Raw genomic sequence first — 25000 nt, 5'->3', positions numbered from 1 at the left:
GTCATGTAATTTGCTAGTGGTTTCAATCCTGTCTACAAGGGGAAATTTGTTACTAGTTTCTTCTCCAACTTCGCAACGTAGCTGCCCAAAATGGAAACTCTTGAGACACCAACAAGCATCAAATTTACGATGCGCGGCACAGAAAATCTGGAACGATTTCTCAGCTTGGAAAAATTGTGTACAGGTCAAAAAAAAAAACCCTCCACAATTCTGGATTAAATAGAGGAATTGTCGGCAAACTTTGCTGAAGAACAAAGTTGCAAAAAAAGAAAACCAACAACAATAAAAACGCACACTTATGCACGCAAAGAAAATACGTCCCCTAGGAAAAAATGCAAAGTTTTTGGATTATTGTTGTTTTTAAAAAGAGAAAGCCCACTTTTGATGGCACGAGGGCAGGTCTATAAATTCTGGAAATTAGTCAGCCCACCTACATTATCTTGGTTCTTAAGGTTGAGAAATCTTGACGTGGAAGGACAAAATTATAGAAGAATAATAGGATTGGAAGGAGGCCTTTGGGCCCATGGAAATCTGCATTGTATACATTTATAGATTACTAATATAAAATATATAAATTATACCCGAGGAGCTGCCACAAAGATGAACAGGATGAACAGCATCCAGAAATAACAGACCTGCCTTTCCCCTACTACAGGAACTTCACAGCAGGAAGATTAAAAGAGAAAGTGAAAGTAAATTGAAGAAAAGGAAAGGGAGTGGAGAAAACAGAACGGAAGGGAGAAAGTAAAGGAAAGACGGAGGAAGGAAGGAAGGAGAAAGGAAAAGAAAGAGGAAAGGAAAAGAAAGAAGAAAGAAGAGGAGAGGAAAGGAAAAGAAAGAGGAAAGGAAAGGGGGAGAGAGGAAGGAAGGAAGGAAGGAAGGAAGGAAGGAAGGAAGGAAGGAAGGAAGGAAGGAGAAAGGAAAGGAAAGAGGAAAGGAAAAGAAAGAAGAAAGAAGAAAGAAGAAAGAAGAGGAGAGGAGAGGAAAGGAAAAGAAAGAGGAAAGGAAAGGGGGAGAGAGGAAGGAAGGAGAAAGGAAAGGAAAGAGGAAAGGAAAAGAAAGAGGAAAGGAAAGGGGGAGAGAGGAAGGAAGGAGAAAGGAAAGGAAAGAGGAAAGGAAAAGAAAGAGGAAAGGAAAGGGGGAGAGAGGAAGGAAGGAAGGAAGGAAGGAGAAAGGAAAGGAAAGAGGAAAGGAAAAGAAAGAAGAAAGAAGAGGAGAGGAGAGGAAAGGAAAAGAAAAGAAAGAGGAAAGGAAAGGGGGAGAGAGGAAGGAAGGAAGGAAGGAAGGAGAAAGGAAAGGAAAGAGGAAAGGAAAAGAAAGAAGAAAAGAGGAGAGGAGAGGAAAGGAAAAGAAAGGAAAGGAAGGGAGAGAGGAAGGAAGGAAGGAAGGAAGGAAGGAGAAAGGAAAGGAAAGAGGAAAGGAAAAGAAAGGAAAGAAGAGGAGAGGAAAGGAAAGAGGAAAGGAAAAGAAAGAAGAAAAGAGGAGAGGAGAGGAAAGGAAAAGAAAGAGGAAAGGAAAGGGGGAGAGAGGAAGGAAGGAAGGAAGGAAGGAAGGAGAAAGGAAAGGAAAGAGGAAAGGAAAAGAAAGAAGAAAGAAGAGGAGAGGAAAGGAAAGGAAAAGAAAGAGGAAAGGAAAGGGGGAGAGAGGAAGGAAGGAAGGAAAGAAGGAGAAAGGAAAGGAAAGAGGAAAGGAAAAGAAAGGGGAAAGGAGAAGAAAGGAAAGGGGGAGAGAGGAAAGGAATAAAGTTCATTACAATGAAATCTCCATTTAACAGACCTTCCTATATAGGACTATAGGGATGTGGTGGCTCAGCTTGTCGATCAAAAGGTCAGCAGTTTGGAGGCTCGAATCCCTAACGGAGTGAGCTCCCATTAATTGTCCCAGCTTCTGCCAAACTAATAGTTTGAAAGCACGTAAAAAATGCAAGTAGAAAAACAGGGACCACCTTTGGTGGGAAGGGAACAGCGTTCTGTGCGCCTTTGGGGGCGTTGAGTCTTGCCGGCCACATGACCACGGAGACGTCTTCGGACAGCGCTGGCTCTTTGGCTTTGAAACGGAGGTGAGCAGCGCCCCCTAGAGGCGGGAATGACTGGCACAGATGTGCGAGGGGAACCTGTACCTTTACCTTTAATGGAGTTGTCAAAGTCTGGAATGGCCTACCTGATTCGGTTGTCTCAGCTACAAATTTTCAGTTTCAGTTACAATTTGACTTCCGTGGACTTTACTTCACGCTTAAGTGGTCAGTAGATGGAGCGTGCATAAGTGCACTAATGTGCCTATCGTCCCTGTCATTGTACTTATATTCTCTTATTCTTCTTCTCGTTTTTGTTTGACAAATGCCAAGGAATGAATGAATGAATGAATGAATGAATGAATGAATGATGAATAATGAATAAATGAATAATGAATAATGAATAATGAATAATGAATAATGAATAAATGAATAATGAATAAAAGAGCCAAGGTGGCGCAGTGGTTAAATGCAGCACTGCAGGCTACTGCTAGATCAGCAGGTCAGCGGTTCAAATCTCACCGGCTCAGGGTTGACTCAGCCTTCCATCCTTCCGAGGTGGGTGAAATGAGGACCCAGATTGTTGTTGGGGGCAATATGCTGACTCTCTGTAAACCGCTTAGAGAGGGCTGAAAGGCCTATGAAGCGGTATATAAGTCTACTGCTATTGCTATTGCTGAATAAATGAATAAATGAATAAATGAATAAATGAATAAATGAATAAATGAATAAATGAATAAATGAATAAATGAATAAATGAATAAATGAATAAATGAATAAATGAATAAATGAATAAATGAATAAATGAATAAATAAGGGTCAAGCTATTCTCCAAAGCCCCTGAATGCAGAACAAGAAGCAACAGATGGAAACTCAGCAAGGAGAGAAGCAATCTGGAATTCAGGAGAAACTTCCCGACAGTGAGGACAATTAATCAGTGGAACAGCTTGCCACCAGAAGTTATGGCTGAAAAGATTGGACATCCATTTGTCTGGGTTGATTGTAAGGTCTCCTGCTTGAGCAGGGGCCTGGACTAGAAGACCTCCGAGGTCCCTTCCAACTCTTGTTATTCTGTAATTCTGTAAGGGTCTCCTGCTTGAGCAGGGGGCTGGACTAGAAGACCTCTGAGGTCCCTTCCAACTCTTGTTATTCTGTAATTCTGTAAGAGTCTCCTGCTTGAGCAGGGGGCTGGACTAGAAGACCTCTGAGGTCCCTTCCAACTTCTGTTATTCTGTAATTCCATAAGGGTCTCCTGCTTGAGCAGGGGGCTGGACTAGAAGACCTCCGAGGTCCCTTCCAACTCTTGTCATTCTGTAATTCTGTAAGGGTCTCCTGCTTGAGCAGGGGGCTGGACTAGAAGACCTCCGAGGTCCCTTCCAACTCTTGTTATTCTGTAAAGCTGTGGCTGGAAGCTGTACAGCACAAGCCACGATCACATAGCATTCTTCCCAACATTGCCACAATGTGCGGATTGTAGCAGATGTCTATGCCTCATCGTCTCCAGCAGATGTGCAACAGATGTGGCTCCAAAGCCTCCTAGAAGACCAGTTGCCTGTTTTGCAACACAAGAATAACGGAGTTGGAAGGATCCTTGGAGGGTTTTTTTAACCCAACCCCCTGCTCAGGCAGGAAATCCTAGACCATTTCAGACAAATCGATAATCCAGTCCCTTCTTCAAAAACATCCAGTGTTGGAAATCACCCACAACTTCTGAAGGCAACTTCTGTTCCACTGGTTAATTGTTCTCACAGCCAGAACATTCCTCCTTAATTCTCGGTTGCTTCTCTCCTTGATTTGTCTCCATCTGTTCCTTCTCGTCCTTGGAATTCCACTACTAAGCATTCAGCAAATCATAACTTTACTGGTTGTATGAACGCAGATATTGGGCATTTTCTAGCTTTCCCTGGGAATGTTGGGTCACTGCAGAACAGAGGTGGGTTCCTACCAGTTCGCACCTATTTGGTAGAACCGGTTCGTCAAATCTACCGAACCGGTTAGAAGAGGTTCCACCAGTGGACCCGGAAAGCAGGCCACACCTACAGAAGAGGCTCCAAATTTTTTTTGAAACCCACCACTGGTGGGTGTGTAATGTCCCGCGGTTATCTACGCATTAATAACGATCTAGTAATATTTCCTTATACATTTTAGGAACCTTTCTTTACATAATTGGTGTTTTCTTTCATACTTTTGGATTTCTAATTTCTGTTTCCGTTAGCTGGCAATGGCTAAAACCAATCCCACGTGAAAAAGTATTCAAAGCCTTCTTGATTTTAATTGTCAATTTATTTATTCCTGCACATTGTAATATTCCTTCATTTACATATATCTCTGTTTTTCCACTGTTGTGCAAACACAATTCCAGCAGCTGCTAACATGTGTAAAATTATATATATATATATATATATATATATATATATATATATATATATATATATATATATATATATATATATATATATATATATATATATATATATAAATATAATACTCCCTTTCAAATAGCCAACAAAATATTTCTGGTTTTAATTCCATATCTATAGCAATAGCAGTTAGACTTATATACCGCTTCATAGGGCTTTCAGCCCTCTCTAAGCGGTTTACAGAGTCAGCATATCACCCCCACAGTCTGGGTCCTCATTTCACCCACCTCGGAAGGATGGAAGGCTGAGTCAACCTTGAGCCGGTGAGATTTGAACCGCTGAACTGCAGAACTGCAGTCAGCTGAAGTAGCCTGCAGTACTGCACTCTACCCACTGCGCCACCTTGGCTCTTGCTTTATGATTGCTTCTAACCACTAACTTCTGAATATCTACTTGGACCGACCTAAGTACTAATTCATAATTTTGTATCCGGTCACATGGTCAGCAAGCCACTCCCATCCGGTCATATGGGTGGCAAGCCACTCCCACAAAGGAGGCCACACCCACAGAGTAGGTTTCCAACAATTTTTGAAACCCACCACTGCTGCAGGAGGTCGTTTTAACACGGGACATTGGGGAAGTCATATCTGGGCTTGATCTGTTGAGCTGTGAGCATCCATACTGATATACAGTGGGCTTACTTTAAACAATTTAAGCAAGAAGGAGCTAAGTTCAATGTAAAGATGTTATCAATTTTCTATTCTTTTTCCCAATATATTTTAGACTGTTTTTGTTAAAGATTTATACCGTGTATGGGTTCTGAGAAGTCGGGGGGAGGGAAGGCTGGGGGGGGGGTTGGGGGGAGGGAGGGATGAATATTAGGCTTGACGAGGGGTGTTAGATTTTAATGTAATTTGATTGCACATGTATACTGTCTTCTCTTATTTTTTCTTTAAAACTAAGATATGTTAAGTATATTGAATAGGGAAGCATAAATACCATCAACATAGAATGGAGTTTGCTCAGAAGCGGAAATACACCAATGAGAGGAAGAGTGGGAAACAGAGGAGAGAAGAAAGATGGGAAGAGAGGGATAGGAGAGAGGAAGAGTAGGAAACAGAGGAGAGAAGAAAGATGGGAAGAGAGGAATTGGAGAGAGGGTAAGAGGGTAAGATGAGGAGGAGAAGGAGGAGTGGAATGAAGAGAGAGGAGAAGGAGAAAGGAAGGGGAAGTAGAGTAGAAAAGGATGATGGAGGGAAGAAAGGAGGTAGGAGAGAGGTAGAAGAAAGAGGTGTATGGAGAGCAGAAGAGCTAATAATGGGTTTTTATCTTTCTGGGCGTTGATGACAAGAGGAACTGATGTAATTACTACTTAATACAATAGGATATTGACTATGTAATAGTATACATGTGATTATATGTTATGAAAATGGAAAATAAAAAAGTATATTTTATTAAAAAACCACACATACTGATATACAGGAGCTGGATCTCAGACAGCCTGCTTTTAGTGGCTTAGAATATAGAATCAGGGCTGGAAGGGACCTTGAAGGTCTTCTAGTCCAACCTCTCGTTCAAGCAGGAGACCCTAGGCAGGTAGTCCTCAACTTACGGTCACAGTGGAGCCTAAAATTTCTGTTGCTAAGTGAGTTTACTAAGTTGGAGGAGGGATGTTGGATAATTGTACATTTACAATGTACATTAAATGTACATTTAAATTGTACATTTAACCACTGCACAAGGTGGCGCAGTGGTTAAAAGCAGCACTGCAGGCTACTGCTAGATCAGCAGGTCAGCGGTTCAAATCTCACCGGCTCAGGGTTGACTCAGCCTTCCATCCTTCCGAGGTGGGTAAAATGAGGACCCAGATTGTTGGGGGCAATATGCTGACTCTCTGTAAACCGCTTAGAGAGGCCTGAAAGGCCTATGAAGCGGTATATAAGTCTACTGCTATTGCTATGTATACTGCTATTTTTTTCTTTTTTATGTATATTGAAATGGAATTATAAATACCATCAACACAAAAGGGAGTTTGCTCAGAAGCTGAAATACACCAAGGGAATGAGAGGAAGAGTGGGAAGCAGAGGAGAGAAGAAAGATAGGAGGAGAGGGACAGGAGAGAGGGTGACGGGGGAAGATGAGGTGTACAAGGAGGAGTGGTAAGGGGAGAGAGCAGAAGGAGAAAGGAAGGGGAAGTAGAGTAGAAAAGGATGGAGGGAGGAAAGGATGTAGAAGAGTGGGAAGCAGAGGAGAGAAGAAAGATAGGAAGAGAGGGACAGGAGAGAGGGTGAGGGGGGAAGATGAGGTGTACAAGGAGGAGTGGTAAGGGGAGAGAGCAGAAGGAGAAAGGAAGGGGAAGTAGAGTAGAAAAGGATGGAGGGAAGACAGGATGTAGAAGAGTGGGAAGCAGAGGAGAGAAGAAAGATAAGAGGAGAGGGACAGGAGAGAGAGTGAAGGGGGAAGATGAGGTGTATAAGGAGGAGTGGTAAGGGGAGAGAGCAGAAGGAGAAAGGAAGGGGAAGTAGAGTAGAAAAGGATGGAGGGAAGACAGGATGTAGAAGAGTGGGAAGCAGAGGAGAGAAGAAAGATAAGAGGAGAGGGACAGGAGAGAGAGTGAAGGGGGAAGATGAGGTTTATAAGGAGGAGTGGTAAGGGGAGAGAGCAGAAGGAGAAAGGAAGGGGAAGTAGAGTAGAAAAGGATGGAGGGAAGACAGGATGTAGAAGAGTGGGAAGCAGAGGAGAGAAGAAAGATAGGAAGAGAGGGACAGGAGAGAGGGTGACGGGGGAAGATGAGGTGTACAAGGAGGAGTGGTAAGGGGAGAGAGGAGAAGGAGAAAGGAAGGGGAAGTAGAGTAGAAAATGATGGAGGGAAGAAAGGATGTAGAAAGGGGGAGGAGAGAGGGGGAAGAAAGTGTCGTATAAAGTATAAATATGGTGTATGGAGAGCAGAAGAGCCAATAACTGGCTTTTTCCCCCCTTTCTTTCTTTGGTAGTTGATGGCAAGATGAATTGATGTCATTACTTAATAATACAACATGATATTGACTATGTAAGAGTATACATGGGATTATGTGCTATGAAAATGGAAAATAAAAAAATTGTTCTATCGCAAAGAAAAAGTGCAGAGAAGAGCAACTAAGATTATCAAAGGCCTGGAGCAGTGTTTCTCAACCTTGGCAACTTGAAGATGTCTGGATTCCAACTCCCAGAATTCCCCAGCCAGCGAATGCTGGCTGGGGAATTCTGGGAGTTGAAGTCCAGACATCTTCAAGTTGCCAAGGTTGAGAAACACTGGCCTGGAGATTAAAACCGAGGAAGAACAGTTGCAGGATTTGGACATGGCAAATCTAGAGTAAAGAAGGACCAGGGGGGGGGGGGACATAACAGCTGTCATCCAGGATTTGAGGGGCTGCCCCAAAGAGGAAGGAATCATCTTCTTTTCCAATATGCCAGCCCCCCCCCCCCCACAAAAAGCTAACACAATCCATGTACTTTACTTTATTTTACTTTATTGTCATTGCAACCTTGTACCACGAAATTAAATGCGATCTGACAGTTCAGGTTGTGGTTGTTAAGGAATCCCGTGCAAGTCGTTAAGCACAATATCGTGTGTGTGTGTGTGTGTGTGTGTGTGTGTGTGTGTGTGTGTGTGTGTGCTGGCTGGCTGGTTTCCTCCTTGACTTGACTTCTTTTGATGATGACAAGGGGTGAGGATGTGGCTGTGGGAATCTGTGGCCATTGTTAACTGTCTGCCGGTTCCCGAGTGCCCCGGTTGAGAGCCGAGGTGGCGCAGTGGTTAGAGTTGCAGTACTGCAGGCTACTTTAGCTGACTGCTAGTTCGGCAGTTCGGCGGTTCAAATCCCACCAACTCAAGGTTGACTCAGCCTTACCATCCTTCCGAGGTGGGTGAAATGAGGACCCGGATTGTTGTTGGGGGCGATATGCTGACTCTGTAAACCGCTTAGAGAGGGCTGAAAACCGCTTAGAGAGGGCTGAAAGGAGGAGCCGAGGTGGCGCGGTGGTTAAATGCAGCACTGCAGGCTACTTCAGCTGACTGCTAGATCAGCAGTTCAGCGGTTCAAATCTCACCGGCTCAGGGTTGACTCAGCCTTCCATCCTTCCGAGGTGGGTAAAATGAGGACCCAGATTGTTGGGGGCAATATGCTGACTCTCTGTAAACCGCTTAGAGAGGGCTTAAAGCCCTATGAAGCGGTATATAAGTCTACTGCTATTGCTGCTATTGAAAGCCCTATGAAGCGGCATATAAGTCTAACTGCTATTGCTATTGCTATTAAAACCCATTGAATCCACAGCTTCTTTCAATCCTTAGTAAAAGATGTTTTAAAAGCTTTGAGGTTTATTAGGATTTGTATGCCTCCCACTCTCGAGAGACTCAGGGCGGCTTACAGATAAAGCAGGAAGGGGGAATCATATAAAAATTAATTGTTTTAAAAACAACTTTAAGGACTATATTTAAAGGAATAAATAGCGGAATGAGTGATTGGAGCTTTCATTTTGGAAAGTTACCAATGATTGGAAATTAGGTAGATTGGAAATTAATTATTTTGGAATTAATTATTCTCCCCATGGGAAATGCTTTTGTTTAGAATTCTTAAAAAAACATGATCGGATTGGACTATGAACACTAGAGGGAGCCCGAAGGAACTCAAAATTAAGATTGAAGGAGAAAAACAAAATCACCTACATTTACCTCCCACAAACCCATTAGATCTCACAGGGTTGGCCTCCTCCGGGTGCCATCTACCAGCCAATGCCACCTGGCTATTACCCGGGGGAGGGCCTTCTCTGTGGCAGCTCCGGCCCTCTGGAATGAACTCCCCGCAGAGATTCGGACCCTCACCTCTCTCCAGGCCTTCCGAAAAGCCGTCAAAACCTGGCTTTGCCGGCAGGCCTGGGGGTGATGAGTTCCCTCCCCTCTCGACATGTATGGTTGTGCGACTGTTGCCTATTTTTATTATTTGTGTTTTGTCTTTTTATGTTCCCCCTTTTTCCCCCTTGAATTGTTCGCCGCCCTGAGTCCTCCCGGAGAAGGCCGGCATACAAATAATAAAATACAAATACAAATACAAATTTGACTATTGCTATTGCTAGTTGTGATGCTGTGACTGTGGGGACACTCCGACAGCCACAACTTCCAAGGACCGGCCATAAGTCTTCTGGTTGAGCCCCGTTGTAACTTCGAATGGTTTGCTGAGCAAGAAGTCACTAAGTGAGGACTACTTTCTCCTCCTCCTCCTCCTCCTCTGTATAAACATAGAATCAAAATCACGTGAAGTATTAGTATTGCCTTAGTAAGGCCACACCTGGAATCCTGCAGCCAATTTTGGTCACCTCCTCATAAAAAAGATGTGGAGACTTTGGAAAAAGTGCAGAGAAGAGCAACAAAGAGGATTAGGGGACTGGAGACTAAAACATATGAAGAACGGTTGCAGGAACTGGGGATGTCTAGTTTAATAGAAAGAAGGACCAGGGGAGACAGGATAGCAGCCTTCCAATATCTCAGGGGTTGCCACAAAGAAGAGGGAGTCAAGATATTCTCCAAAGCAGCAGAAGACAAGAAAGAATGGATGGAAACTAATCAAGGAGAGAAGCAACCTGGCCTTGAGGAGAAACTTCCTAACAGTGTTAACAATTAACCAGTGGAACTCCTTGCCTCCAGAAGTTGTGGATGCTCCATCACTGGTGATTTTAAAGAAAAGACTGGGCAGCCACTGGTCTGAAATGGTATAGGGCCTCCTGCTTGAGCAAGGGGTTGGACTAGAAGACCTCCAAGGTCCCTTCCAACTCTATTCTGATTGGGGGGGGGACACCCCACGGAGGCTGCAAACGTGACTCAGAGAGAGCAGATCAATCCAAGAATTTTGTTGTTGTTAGTTATGAAGTCATGTCCGACCCATTGCAACCCCATGGATAACGTTCCTCCAGGCCTTCCTGTCCTCTAACACCCTCTGGAGTCCATTGAAGCTCACGCCGGCTGCTTCAGTGACTCCATCCAGCCCCCTCCTTCTCTGCCATCCCCTCCTTTTGCCTCCATCGTTCCCAGCATGAGGCTCTTCTCCAGGGAGTCCTTCTTCCTTCTCATCAGGTGGCCAAAGCATTTGAGTTTCCTCTTCAGGATCCGGCCTTCTAAAGAGCAGCCAGGGTGGATCTCCTCTAGGACTGACCGCTTGGATGGCCTTGCAGTCCAAGGGACTCAATGCAGGAGTCTTCTCCAGCACCAGAGTTCAAAGATCTATATAATACCTGTCATCTTTCTCTCCATCAATGTCTGTCTGTCTCTCTCTAGTCTATATCATTATTAATGTCTGTCTGCCTGTCTGTCTGTCTATCTATCTGTCTGTCTGTCTGTCTGTCTGTCTGTCTGTCTGTCTATCTATCTATCTATCTATCTATCTATCTATCTATCTATCATTCTATCTATCTACCTACCTACCTACCTGTCTGTCTGTCTGTCTATCTATCTATCTATCTATCTATCTATCTATCTATCTATCTATCTATCTATCTATATCTATTTATTACCTGTTATCTTTCTCTCAATCAGTGTCTGTTCATCCATCCATCCATCCATCCATCCATCCATCCATCCATCCATCCATCCATCCATCCATCTATCTATCTATCTATCTATCTATCTATCTATCTATCTATCTATCTATCACCTATCATCTTTCTCTCAATAAATGTCTGTCTGCCTATCTGTCTCTCTATCATATCTATATATTGTTGTGGTTAGTTGCAAAGTCATGTCCGACCCATCGCGACCCCTTGGATAACGTTCCTCCAGGCCTTCCTGCCCTCTAACATCCTCTGGAGTCCATTGAAGCTCACGCCGGCTGCTTCGGTGACTCCATCCAGCCCCCTCCTTCTCTGCCGTCCCCTTCTTCCTGCCCTCCGTCGTTCCCAGCATGAGGCTCTTCTCCAGGGAGTCCTTCTTCCTTCTCCTTAGGTGGCCAAAGTCTTTGAGTTTCCTCTTCTAAAGAGCAGTCAGGGTTGACCTCCTGTAGGGCTGACTGGTTGGATCCCCTTGCAGTCCAAGAGACTCACAGGAGTCTTCTCCAGCACCAGAGTTCAAAGACCTCCATTCTTTGGCCCTCAGCCTTTCTTATGGCCCAAGAATTATTTACCCATTAGGAATCCTTGAAAGGCTGGTTTGATGCAAATCAGGAGTAGCGTTTTAAGCCACTTACTAGAATGTAAGGTTTGCCAGGGACAATGGATGTTGAGACATCTTTCGAGAACTGCAAAATTAACCTTTTCCCCCGCCTTTTAACCACCCGTGAGAAAGCTTCAGGCGCCAAAACGTCTAATGGGCTATTAGTCTTGGGCAGACAGCGTAATGCAAAGTGGTGCCGTCTCACCTTATCGGACCCCCTCTTTTTCGCAGTCCTCAGCCGAATTTCCATATGGGTGGTGGTGGTGGTGGTAGGGAAAACACCCCATTGTTAATTTAGGACAATTGGCCTTGCAAGGAATTAGCCGTGGTTCGGTTTTCCAAGGAAACATTCCAAGATTATTTCCTTGAATTCCCACCGCAACATAGATTTTACCCAGCTTGGGCGGCCAGGGAAGAGGGTACTTCGAAATACGGGATAGAGTTCACGAGAAGTGAGTGGACTTCAACTCCCAGGATTCCCCATCCAGCCTTAGCAATTATAAGACCAACTCCCAGAATTCCCCAGCCTTAGCAACCATAAGACGTGTGGACTTCAACTCCCAGAATTCCTCAGGCAGCCTTAGTAAGTATAGGATGTATGGACTTCAACTCCCAGAAGTCCCCAGGCAGCCTTAGTAAGTATAGGATGTATGGACTTCAACTCCCAGAATTCCCCAGGCAGCCTTAGTAAGTATAGGATGTATGGACTTCAACTCCCAGAATTCCTCAGGCAGCCTTAGTAAGTATAGGATATGTGGACTTTAATTCCCAGAATTCCCCAGGCAGCCCTAACAGCTATGGGATGTATGGACTTCAACTCCCAGAATTCCTCAGGCAGCCTTAACAATTATGGGATGTATGGACTTCAACTCCCAGAATTCCCCAGGCAGCCTTAGTAAGTATAGGATGTATGGACTTCAACTCCCAGAATTCCCCAGGCAGCCTTAGTAAGTATAGGATGTATGGACTTCAATTCCCAGAATTCCCCAGGCAGCCTTAGTAAGTATAGGATATGTGGACTTCAACTCCCAGAATTCCTCAGGCAGCCTTAGTAAGTATAGGATATGTGGACTTTAATTCCCAGAATTCCCCAGGCAGCCCTAACAGCTATGGGATGTATGGACTTCAACTCCCAGAATTCCTCAGGCAGCCTTAACAATTATGGGATGTATGGACTTCAACTCCCAGAATTCCCCAGGCAGCCTTAGCAACCATAAGACGTGTGGACTTCAACTCCCAGAATTCCTCAGGCAGCCTTAGTAAGTATAGGATGTATGGACTTCAACTCCCAGAATTCCCCAGGCAGCCTTAGTAAGTATAGGATGTATGGACTTCAACTCCCAGAATTCCCCAGGCAGCCTTAGTAAGTATAGGATGTATGGACTTCAACTCCCAGAATTCCTCAGGCAGCCTTAACAACTATGGGATGTATGGACTTCAACTCCCAGAATTCCCCAGGCAGCCTTAGCAACCATAAGACGTGTGGACTTCAACTCCCAGAATTCCTCAGGCAGCCTTAGTAACTATAGGATGTGTGGACTTCAACTCCCAGAATTCCTCAGGCAGCCTTAACAACTATGGGATGTATGGACTTCAACTCCCAGAATTCCCCAGGCAGCCTTGGGAGTCATAGTTCATCCATTTTTAAAGTTGCCAGCATTGGAACAAACTGATGTAAACATATTGTTTCTATTTCTTGTGCGCTGCCTCTCCGACGGGGTTTGCAACTTCAGCAGGATGTTTTGTTCCGAATAAATATCTCCACCCCAAATAAATAATAATAATTTTTGCAAAAAAAAGAAAAAAAAGAAAAACAAGGATGGGGCATCAAAGGGAATTTTCTGCCTGACGAAATAAGGGGCCGTCTCTTCCTTTGGCTCCTGCTGGTACCTGTGGCCTCTTCGCCTTAATCGCTGGGTCACAGACTCCCGGGCGATGCCAGAGAGCCGTGGAAATCTGCTCTTTTATGACTTCCACATGCTTCACTGCACATTATTTTCTCTCCTGTCTAATTTCTCTGCCTAATGTTAACATCTATCAAAAACAAGACGCCTGGAAAATGTGCAATTGCTCTCATGCAAGCATTCGGCTTCTTCTTTTTTTGAAATTTACGGATATGTGTGTGTGTGTGTGTGTGTGTGTGTGTGTGTGTGTGTATGTATGTATGTATGTATGTATGTATGTATGTATGTATCAGGGGTGGGTTTCTCCAGGTTCGCACCAGAACGCCAGAACCGGTTCGCGAAATTTAGTGTACCTTTTGGAACCTGTTCAGGAAGGAAGGAAGGAAGGAAGGAAGGAAGGAAGGAAGGAAGGAAGGAAGGAAGGAAGGAAGGAAGGAAGAGAGATATACACAGGAAAGGAAGAGATACACACAAGAAAGGAAAGAAGGAAGGAAGGAATGGAGGGAGAGTGAGAGAAACGAGAGAGGGACAAAGATAGAAAGAGAAAGAAAAAAGAAAGAAAAAGAAAGTGGGAGAGAGAGAAGGAAAGAGGTGGAGAGAGACAGAAGGAAGGAAGGAAAGAAAGTGTGTGTGTGTGTGTGTGTGTGTGTGAGAGAGAGAGAGAGAGAGAGAGAGAGAGAGAGAGAGAGAAAGAAAGAGAACTTATTACCACAATTGAGCCCAAAATTTTGGTTGCTAAGCAAGAGCGTTGTTAAGTGAGTTTCACCACATTTTTGAAGTTGGCCACGCCCACCTGGTCACACACCCACCAAGCCACGCCCCCAGTCACATGACCACCGAGCCACTCCCACAAAGCAGGCCACACCTACACAATAGGTTCTAAAAATGTTGAAACCCACCCCTGGTATGTATGTGTATGTATATGTATATGTATATGTATATGTATATGTATATGTATATGTATATGTATATGTATATGTATATGTATATGTATATGCATATCCCTAGACAATGATTGTGCCCCCGTTTTTTCCCCTCTATCCCCGTTTTCGGAGGGATATTACTCAACTTACAACCACAATGGAGCCCAAAATTTAGGTTGTTAAGTGAGACAGCCGCTAAGTGGGTTTTGCCCCGTTTTACGACCTTTCTCGTCATGGTTGTTAAGGGAATCACCGCAGCTGTTAAATTAGTCACACAGTTGTTAAGGGAATCGGGCTCCCCAGAGGTGGGTTTCTACCAGTTCGCACCAGTTCGGTAGAACCAGTTCGTCAAACCCACCACTCACACACATACACACACACACACACACACACACACAGAGAGAGACTCACACACAGAGAGAAAGAGAAAGCGAAAGAAAGGAAGTAAGGAAGAAAGAAATAAAGTGAGAGAGAGATGAAAGAAAAAAAGAAAGGCAGAGAGACAAAAGGAAGGCAAGAGAGAGAGAGAGAGAGAGAGAGAACACATGGCCGGCAAGCCACTTCCACCATGTCACATGGCTGGCAAGCCACTCCCACAAAGGAGGCCACACCCACAGAGTAGGTTCAAAAAAATTTTGAAACCCACCACTGGGCTGCCCCCATTGTTTTTGCTTGTGGTCGAAGGTCGCCCAAAGGGGAATCACGTGATCCCGGGGACAATGTGACCCGTCAGGCTTCCGAAAGACGCCCTCATTAATTCATGAGCCTCCAGCCAAGTTTCAAAAGCAATCGAGTCCTTTGTTAGGAACTCCATTTCGGCAACGTCTCCTTGCAGTCAGATCTAAACCTCCTTTGAATTACGGCTGAACTGTGCCCCCGTTTCTTCCCTCAGTCTGTGTCATAAATCACATTTTCCAAGGAGTTGCACCCCTCCCAAGCCTGCTGCGGTAATAATCTGAGATCCGACTCTAGCGTGGAATGCGCCCCTCCCCCTTTCCTCACCATGGCAGCTTGATAACAGTCATGCAAATGCTTTATGAGTTGACACGACCGTCATAAATAGGAGACAGTTGTCTGAATTCTGATCACAGGGATGCTGGAACGGTCGTAAGTGTGAAAAATGGTCCTAAGTCACTTTTTTCAGTGATGTTATTTCGAACGGTCACTAAACGGAGTGTTGTAAGCCGAGGACTACATGCATTACAACTCAAGGCTAAATTACATGCAGCAGTCCTTGACTTATGACCACCGTTGTAAATAACGGTGTGTACATCCGTTGTGACTATGAATGGTCACTAAGCCACCGGAAAAAGAGGACTGTTTTCACACTTATGACCGTTGCGTCGTTCCCAAGGGGCACGTGAGCAAAATTTGGACCTGATTCTATCTATGACGGTTGGGGAGTCCTGGAGGGTCACGTGATCGGGGAAGCCAGATTTGCTTCACAGCTGTGTGGCTCCCTGAACAACGGCAGTGATTCACTTAACGACCGTGGTCATAAAAGGGGGCAAAGCTCACTTAACAACGGTCTCGCTTAGGGATGGAAATGTTGGGCTCAGTTGTGTCATAAGCTGAGGACTACTTGAATTTGCACCCCTCTTGTTCTCTTCCCTGCCTTGTTCAGCATCAGCCTCATCTCTTTATAGAAGAGCAACAAAGAGGACTAGGGGACTGGAGGCTAAAACATACGAAAAACGGCTGCAGGAACTGGGCATGGCTAGTTTAATAGAAAGAAGGACCAGGGGAGACAGGATAGCAGTCTTCCAATATCTCAGGGGTTGCCACAAAGAAGAGGGAGTCAGGCTATTCTCCAAGGCACCTGAGGGTAGAACAAGAAGCAATGGGTGGAAACTAATCAAGGAGAGAAACAACGTAGAACTAAGGAGAAATTTCCTGACAGTTAGAACAATTAACCAGTGGAACAGAAGTTGCCTCCAGAAGTTGTGAATGCCCCAACACTGGAAGTCTTTAAGAAGATGCTGGATAGCCATTTGTCTGGAACGGTATAGGGTTTCCTGCCTAGGCAGGGGGTTGGACTAGAAGACCTCCAAGGTCCCTTCCAACTCTCTTATTCTATACCAAGAGTATCACTTTACTGATAGATCCATACAGGCAGAGTAGAAAGCAAAGCCAGATCTGAAGTTTCCCTGCAAAAGCGGCATAGTTAAAATCTCCCATTTCCCCTCCTTGGCCACCCGCTGTCCAGTCTCCAACAATACAGCACAAGCTCTTTGTTTTGGGAAACCGGCTGCTCGGCTCAGCAGGCTCTCATCCTTCGACCTTGACGTGTTGAGATTCTCCCAGGCTATATAAGGTGCACCAATAATTCCCTCACCACCTTATGATTCTTGATGAATGTATCTTGTCTTTTTATGCACACTGAGAGCATCTGCACCAGACAAATTCCTTGTGTGTCCGCTTAGCCAATAAAAGAATTCTATTTTCTATTCCATTCCATTCCATCCCATATTTTCTACTCTGTTCTGTTCTGTTCTCTTCTGTTCCATTCCATATTTTATTTTATTTTCTATTTCAGTCAATTCTACTCCATATTTTCTATTCTGTTCTCTTCTATTCCGTTCCGTTTCATTCCATATTTTCTTTTTTCTATTTTATTCTGTTCCATTCCATATTTTCTATTCTGTTCTGTTCTATTCCGTTCCATTCTATTCCATTCCATATTTTCTTTTCTTTTCTATTCTATTTTATTCTATTCAATTCCATATTATCTTTTCTATTCTATTCCATTCCATATTTTCCTTTCTATTTTCTATTAAGTTCTGTTCATTTTCTTTTCTATTCTATTTCATTCCATATTTTCTTTTCTATTCTGTTCCGTTCCATATTTTCTTTTCTTTTTTATTCCATTCCATTCCATATTTTCTGTTCTGTTCCATTCCATTCCATATATTCTATTCTCTACACTCCATTCCATGTTTTCTTTTCTATTCCATTCCATTCCATATTTTCTTTTCTATTCCATTCCATTCCATATTTTCTATTCTATTCTATCCCATTCCATTATATTTTACTCTATTATATTCCATTCCATGTTTTCTGTTCTGTTCCATTCCATTCCATATATTCTATTCTATTCTCTACACTCCATTCCATGTTTTCTTTTTTATTCCATTCCATTCCATATTTTCTGTTCTGTTCCATTCCATTCCATATATTCTATTCTATTCTCTACACTCCATTCCATGTTTTCTTTTTTATTCCATTCCATATTTTCTTTTCTATTCCATCCCATTCCATATTTTCTATTCTATTCTATCCCATTCCATTATATTCTACTCTATTATATTCCATTCCATGTTTTCTGTTCTGTTCCGTTCCGGTCCATTCCATATTTTCTTTTCTATTCTACATGAATTCCTTCCCAACCACCCATAGATGCCAATTATCCCCCCCCCTCCCTCGGGTCCCTGTGGCGTGGCTGCAGGTGAAAGTGTTGTATCCGCCTCGTATCGTTTTCAAAGGCTGGAGAAGAGGCACGCCTCGTTTAGCTGACGTCACTTTGCACCCACTGGAGGCGTGGCTCCGATCTGAGCGCCGCTCTTGATTCGGAGGCGGGGAGATGGGTAGCCTCATTTGCATCGGCTTCAACCGTGATACTTTGCGAAGAGGAAAGACCCGCGACTCTCCCGTGACGGGTGCACCGTTTCGCTTCGTGCAGAAGTCCCGATTTTAGAACCGGCGAAAATATTGAAAAAGCCTTTCGGTTCATCCACGAATACATGGTTGGCCTCGGTCGTCCTTACCTATGTGTCCATCTCCTCCGTAGGGCTCGGTGTCGGTGGCCGGAGTAAGGTATACTCTGGTTTCTCTTCAGATCGTATAAATCTTTCGCCTTTTACTAAAGATTTCCGTGGAGAGGAACATTTATGAGTTTCCGTTAATTTTTTGAGGCCCCGCTTCGGTGGGGCTACTTCCGCCTGGTTCTAAAAATAGATCAAAGGGTTATGAATTAACTCTCGCTTTCTACGTGGTCGTGTGGCAGGGGCGGCGCTTCTGCGCCTGCGTGCCCCTTGTTCATTTGCCTTACGGAATAGGGACTATGGAACGGAAGACGATAGAAAATGCAGAATAGAATAGAAAATATGTAGTAGTAAACACAGAATAAGGGAATCGACTAGAAAATATGGAATGGAATAGAACAGGGAATAGAAAAAGGAAATAGAATTAGAATAGGAAATAAAATATTGGAATGGAATAGAAAATATGCAATGGAATAGAACAGGGAATAGAAAAAGGAAATAGAATTAGAATAGGAAATAAAATACGGAATGGAATAGAAAATATGGAATGGAATAGAACAGGGAATAGAAAAAGGAAATCGAATTAGAATAGGAAAGAAAATATGGAATGGAATAGAACGGAATAAAAGGGAATAGAATGAAAATAAAATGTAGAATAGAATAGAATAGAATAGAATAGAAAATATGGAGTAGTAAATACAGAATAGAAAAAAATCGAATACAGTAGAAATATGGAATAGAATAGAACAGGGAATAGAAAAAGGAAATAGAATTAGAATAGGAAAGAAAATACGGAATGGAATAGAAAATACGGAATGGAATAGAAAATATGCAATGGAATAGAACAGGGAATAGAAAAAGGAAATAGAATTAGAAAAGAAAATACGGAATGGAATGGAAAATATGGAATGGAATGGAATAGAACGGAATAAAAGGGAATAGAATGAAAATAAAATGTAGAATAGAATAGAATAGAATAGAAAATATGGAGTAGTAATTACAGAATAGAAAAAAGGAATCGAATACAGTAGAAAATATGAATAGAATAGAACAGGGAATAGAAAAAGGAAATAGAATTAGAACAGGAAAGAAAATATGGAATGGAATAGAAAATATGGAATGGAATAGAATAGAACGGAATAAAAGGGAATAGAATGAAAATAAAATGTAGAATAGAATAGAATAGAAAATATGGAGTAGTAAATACAGAATAGAAAAATGGAATCGAATACAGTAGAAAATATGGAATAGAATAGAACAGGGAATAGAAAAAGGAAATCGAATTAGAAAAGAAAATATGGAATGGAATGGAATAGAACGGAATAAAAGGGAATAGAATGAAAATAAAATGTAGAATAGAATAGAAAATATGGAGTAGTAAATACAGAATAGAAAAAAGGAATCGAATACAGTAGAAAATATGGAATAGAATAGTACAGGGAATAGAAAAAGGAAATAGAATTAGAACAGGAAAGAAAATACGGAATGGAATAGAAAATATGGAATGGAATAGAACAGGGAATAGAAAAAGGAAATCGAAGAATAGGAAAGAAAATACGGAATGGAATAGAAAATATGGAATGGTATAGAACAGGGAATAGAAAAGGAAATAAAATTAGAATAGGAAAGAAAATACGGAATGGAATAGAAAATACGGAATGGAATAGGAAATATGGAATGGAATAGAATAGAACGGAATGAAAGGGGAATAGAATAAAAATAAAATGTAGAATAGAATAGAATAGAATAGAATAGAATTCTTTATTGGCCAAGTGTGATTGGATACACAAGGAATTTGTCTTTGGTGCATAGGCTCTCAGGGTACATAAAAAGACAAGATACATTTGTCAAGAATCATAAGGTACAATTAAATCATTAGGAAACCATCAATATAATTCGTAAGGATACAAGCAACAAAGTTACAGTCCTGCAGTCATAAGTGGGAGGAGATGGGGGATAGGAACGATGAGAAGACGAATAGTAAGGCAGCCCTAGTGAATAGTTTGACAGCGGTGAGGGAATTATTTGTTTAGCAGAGTGATGGCGTTTGGGATAAAACTGTAGTTGTTCTGGTGTGCAATGCCCTATAGCGTCGTTTTGAGGGTGGGAGTTGAAACATTTTGTGTCCAGGATGCGAGGGGTCTGTAGATATTTTCACAGCCCTCTTTTTGACTCCTGCAGTGTCCAGGTCCTCAAGGGAAGGCAGATTGGCAGTAATTGTTTTTTCCTGCAATTCTGATTCTCCTCTGAAGTCTCTGTCTGTCTTGTTGGGTTGCAGAGCCAAAGCAGACAGTTGTGGAGGTGCAGATGACAGACTCAATCATTCCATCTGCAGAAATTATAATATCTGGATGGCTGAGAAAAAGGGTGTGTTTTCTTTCAGCCCTTATTCTCATGGTTTGTGGGTCCTTGGTCTATGGACTGACAACGGGTCGCACAAATAAGCGGGATGCAGGCAGCACACAAAACCCCACCTCCTCTGGTCCATGGTACCCAGAAGGTAGAAGGCCACTGTAGTAGCTGATCATGATCTAGAGCAGTGTTTCTCAACTTTGGCAACTTGAAGATGTCCAGACTTCAACTCCCAGAATTCCCCAGCCAGCGAATGCTGGCTGGGGAATTCTGGGAGTTGAAGTCCAGACATCTTCAAGTTGACAAGGTTGAGAAACACTGATATAGGATCATAGGGCTGGAAGGTCTTAGAGGAGATTATCCAGTCCAGAGGTGGACTCGTGGACTTCACATACACACACACACACACACACACACACACACACACACACACACACACACACACCTGCTGGGCCTCGGAAAAACCTCTCTCTATGGAACCAGTCCCTGGCACTAATTAATTAATTTAATTAATTATCCCTAATTTGCATTAACATATGGAATCAAGATCAGGCGAGATATTAATACCACTCGATAAAGCTTTTAGTAAGACCACAACTAGAATACTGGATCCAGTTTTGATCACCACACTATAAAAAAGAAGTTGAATTATGTCTGCGAAATACAAAAAAGAAATCCAGTATTTAATACTACATATAATTACGGCGGCAAGGATTGCCTTTGCCCAGAAATGGAAAAAAGCAAATTAATTCCAAGCGAAGATGAAACAATAAGAAAGGTTCTGGATTGTGCTGGGGAAATGGACAAACAAACTAAAGAAATCCAGGGAAAAGAAAAATCAGAATTCTACCAGATCTGGGGATAAATGGTAGAGATGGATGGAGGAAAGAAAGAAGAATCAATGAAGGAATATAACAAAACTCAAAAAGTAATAGTTATGAGTAAAATAAGAGGGTTAAGAATGGTGAAATCCAAATGAAATACAATAGAAGGGGAAATAATATAAGGTGAGCGGTATCGGTTGATGATTGCTATTATAAAAAACTGGAAGCTCCTGTTCGTATTGTATTGTATAAATGTGGTGTACGTCTAACTTTTGTGTGTGTGTATTTTACATGTTTGTTAATAAAAATCTTTAAAAGAAAAAGAAGTTGAGAATCTAGAAAGAGTGCAGAGAAGAGCAACAAAGATGATGAGGGGACTGGAGGCTAAAATGTAAGATGGACGGTTGCAGGAACTGGGCCTGGCTGGTCTAGGGAAGAGAAGGACCAGAGGAGGCAGGAGAGCATCTTCCAATATTTGAGGAGCTGCCACAGAGAGGAGTTAGGGGGTCAAGCTATTCTCCAAAACCCCCAAAGGCCAGAGAAGAATCAATGGATAGAAGCTGAACAAGGAGAGATTCAACCTGGAAATTAGGAGGAATTTTCTGACAGTGAGAACCATCAACCCATGGAACAGAAGTTGCCTTCGGAAGTTGTGGGAGCTTCATCCCTGGAGGCTTTCAAGAAGAGACTGGACAGAAAGGGTGCAGGGTCTCCTGCTTGGGGTGGACTAGATGACCTACAAGGTCCCTTACAGCTCTATTAATATTAATCTATCTGATCAAAGCAGGCCTGGAGGCTAAAACATATGATTCAAGGTTGCAGGAACTGGGCCTGGCTAGTCTAGGGAAGAGAAGGACCAGGGGAGACAGAAGAGCATCTTCCAATATTGGAGGGGCTGCCACAGAGAGGAAGGGGGCCAAGCTATTTCCCAAAGCCCCCAAAGGCCAGAGAAGGAACAATGGATGGAAACTGACCAAGGAGAGATTCAACCTGGAAATAAGGAGGAATTTCCTGACAGTGAGAACCATCAGCTGATGGAACAGAAGTTGCCTTCAGAGGTTGTGGGAGCTTCATCCCTGGAAGTTTTCATGAAGAGATTGGACTGCGATCGGTCAGAAATATTGTAGGGTCTCCTGCTTGAGCAGGGAGTTGGACTAGATGACCTCAAAGGTACCTTCCAACTCTGTTATTCTGTAAATTTTTTCCGTAAAAGCCCAAAGGATTGAGGGGAGGGACTGGACTAGATGACCACGAAGGTCCATTTCCAACTCTGTTATTCTGTAAATTTTTTCCATAAAAACCCAAAAGATTGGGGGGAGGGGCTGGACTAGATGACCTCAAAGGTCCCTTCCAACTCTGTTATTCTGTAATTTTTTTTCTGTAAAAACCCAAAAGACTGGGGGGAGGGGCTGGACTAGATGATCTCGAAGGTCCCTTCCAACTCTGTTATTCTGTAATTTTTTTTCTGTAAAAACCCAAAAGATTGGGGGAGGGGCTGGACTAGATGACCTCGAAGGTCCCTTCCAACTCTGTTATTCTGTAATTTTTTTTCTGTAAAAACCCAAAAGATTGGGGGGAGGGGCTGGACTAGATGACCTCAAAGGTCCCTTCCAACTCTGTTATTCTGTAATTTTTTTTCTGTAAAAACCCAAAAGATTGGGGGGAGGGGCTGGACTAGATGACCTCAAAGGTACCTTCCAACTCTGTTATTCTGTAATTTTTTTCCGTAAAAGCCCAAAAGATTGGGGGCTGGACTAGATGGCCTCGAAGGTCCCTTCCAACTCTGTTATTCTGTAAAAAAAATTCTGTAAAAACCCAAAAGATTGGGGGAGGTGCTGGACTAGATGACCTTGAAGTTCCCTTCCAACTCTGTTATTCTGTAAACATTTTGCCGTAAAAGCCCAAAAGATTGGGGGGGGGCTGGACTAGATGGCCTCGAAGGTCCCTTCTGATTCTGTTATTCTGTCATTTTTTTTTCAGTGAGTGCCGCCATGTTTGAGAACTGCACTGGTTGTGTGATGTGCTCCGAAGACAACGGCTGCGTCTCCTGCCAGCAGCGTCTCTTCCTCTTCATCTGGAGGGACGGCATTCGACAGTTCGGGGCCTGCGTCCACGGCTGCCCACTGGGCTACTACGGGCAGCGGAGCACGGACGTTAACCGATGCATGAGTAGGTAGCCAGGACGGTGGGAAGCCAAATCTGGGAGGAGTTGCGAGCGTGCCAGCCAGGTTGAAACCTGCCGGTAGAAGGAATGCGTGCAATTTGGGACGGTCTCGAAATCCTCATTTCTCAGAACTCGGATAGAGCCGAGGTGGCGCAGTGGTTAAATGCAGCACTGCAGGCCACTTCAGCTGACTGCTATCTGCAGTTCGGTGGTTCAAATCTCACCGGCTCAGGGTTGACTCAGCCTTCCATCCTTCCGAGGTGGGTGAAATGAGGACCCAGACTGTGGGGGCGATATGCTGACTCTGTAAACCGCTTAGAGAGGGCTGAAAGCCCTATGAAGCGGTATATAAGTCTAACTGCTATTGCTAACTCTTTAAGGGGTTCCTTTTTAATTTATTCGAAAAATTAAAATAGGAACTTCCCCAAAAAATGATATTACAAAGGCAAAATCAAACTGGGCAAAAGGTTTGAGAAAGAGGTGGATTTTAAAAGGAAAAAGATTGAAACTCAGATACATGTAAGATAAAACTACCTTTATTGTCCCTTATGACGTGGACGGATCCTGGATGGATTAGAGATAAGGTTTCGCAGCTTAAAACAGGACTAGAACTCCCAGTCTCCTGGTGATTGGCCCAAAGGCAGCCAGCCAGCTTTCATACCTAAGGTGGGACTAGAATTCCCAGTCTCTTGGTGATTGGCCCAGATTTACCCAGCCGGCTTTCATAGCTAAAGTGGGACTAGAATTCCCAGTCTCCTGGTGATTGGCCCAGATTTACCCAGCCGGCTTTCATAACTAAGGTGGGACTAGAATTCCCAGTCTCCTGGTGATTGGCCCAGATTTACCCCAGCCGGCTTTCATACCTAAGGTGGGACTAGAATTCCCAGTCTCCTGGTGATTGGCCCAGATTTACCCCAGCCGGCTTTCATAGATAAGGTGGAACTAGAATTCCCAGTCTCCTGGTGATTGGCCCTGATTTACCCCAGCTGGCTTTCATACCTAACGTGAGACTAGAATTCCCAGTCTCCTGGTGATTGGCCCAGATTTATCCCAGCTGGCTTTCATACCTAAGGTGGGACTAGAATTCCCAGTCTCCTGGTGATTGGCCCAGATTTATCCCAGCTGGCTTTCATACCTAAGGGTGAGACTAGAATTCCCAGTCTCCTGGTGATTGGCCCAGATTTACCCAGCCGGCTTTCATAACTAAGGTGGGACTAGAATTCCCAGTCTCCTGGTGATTGGCCCAGATTCACCCAGCTGGCTTTCATACCTAAGGTGGGACTAGAATTCCCAGTCTCCTGGTGATTGGCCCTGATTTACCCCAGCCGGCTGGTGGGACTAGAATTCCCAGTCTCCTGGTGATTGGCCCAGATTTACCCAGCCGGCTTTCATACCTAAGGTGGGACTAGAATTCCCAGTCTCCTGGTGATTGGCCCAGATTTACCCCAGCCAGCTTTCATACCTAAAGTGGAACTAGAATTCCCAGTCTCCTGGTGATTGGCCCAGATTTACCCCAGCCGGCTT

At 43.5% G+C, this 25000-nt stretch overlaps 1 protein-coding gene and 1 non-coding gene across 2 annotated transcripts in view; both read left to right on the top strand.

Annotated features, from left to right (window-relative positions):
* RSPO4 (R-spondin 4) overlaps window positions 1-23481 on the top strand; it is a gene marked incomplete at its 3' end in the record, with an annotated part of 40265 nt that extends 16784 nt beyond the window's left edge. The window contains 1 exon segment of the mRNA XM_087720888.1: window positions 23293-23481. Coding sequence (XP_087577014.1) covers window positions 23293-23481 — 189 coding nt within the window.
* Window positions 18191-18305, top strand: LOC148044788 (U5 spliceosomal RNA). Its single transcript, XR_015697425.1, has one exon. It is a non-coding gene; the product is annotated as a U5 spliceosomal RNA (small nuclear RNA).
* Window positions 23482-25000: the final 1519 nt, after the last annotated feature.

Source organism: Thamnophis sirtalis, unplaced genomic scaffold, assembly GCF_051295495.1.
Source record: "Thamnophis sirtalis isolate CommonGarterSnake01/CBP01778 unplaced genomic scaffold, rThaSir2_p1.2 scaffold_7, whole genome shotgun sequence".
Taxonomy (NCBI): Eukaryota; Metazoa; Chordata; class Lepidosauria; order Squamata; family Natricidae; genus Thamnophis; species Thamnophis sirtalis.
The sequence above is the reverse complement of the archived record's forward strand: the minus strand, read 5'-3'. Positions and strand labels throughout refer to the sequence as shown.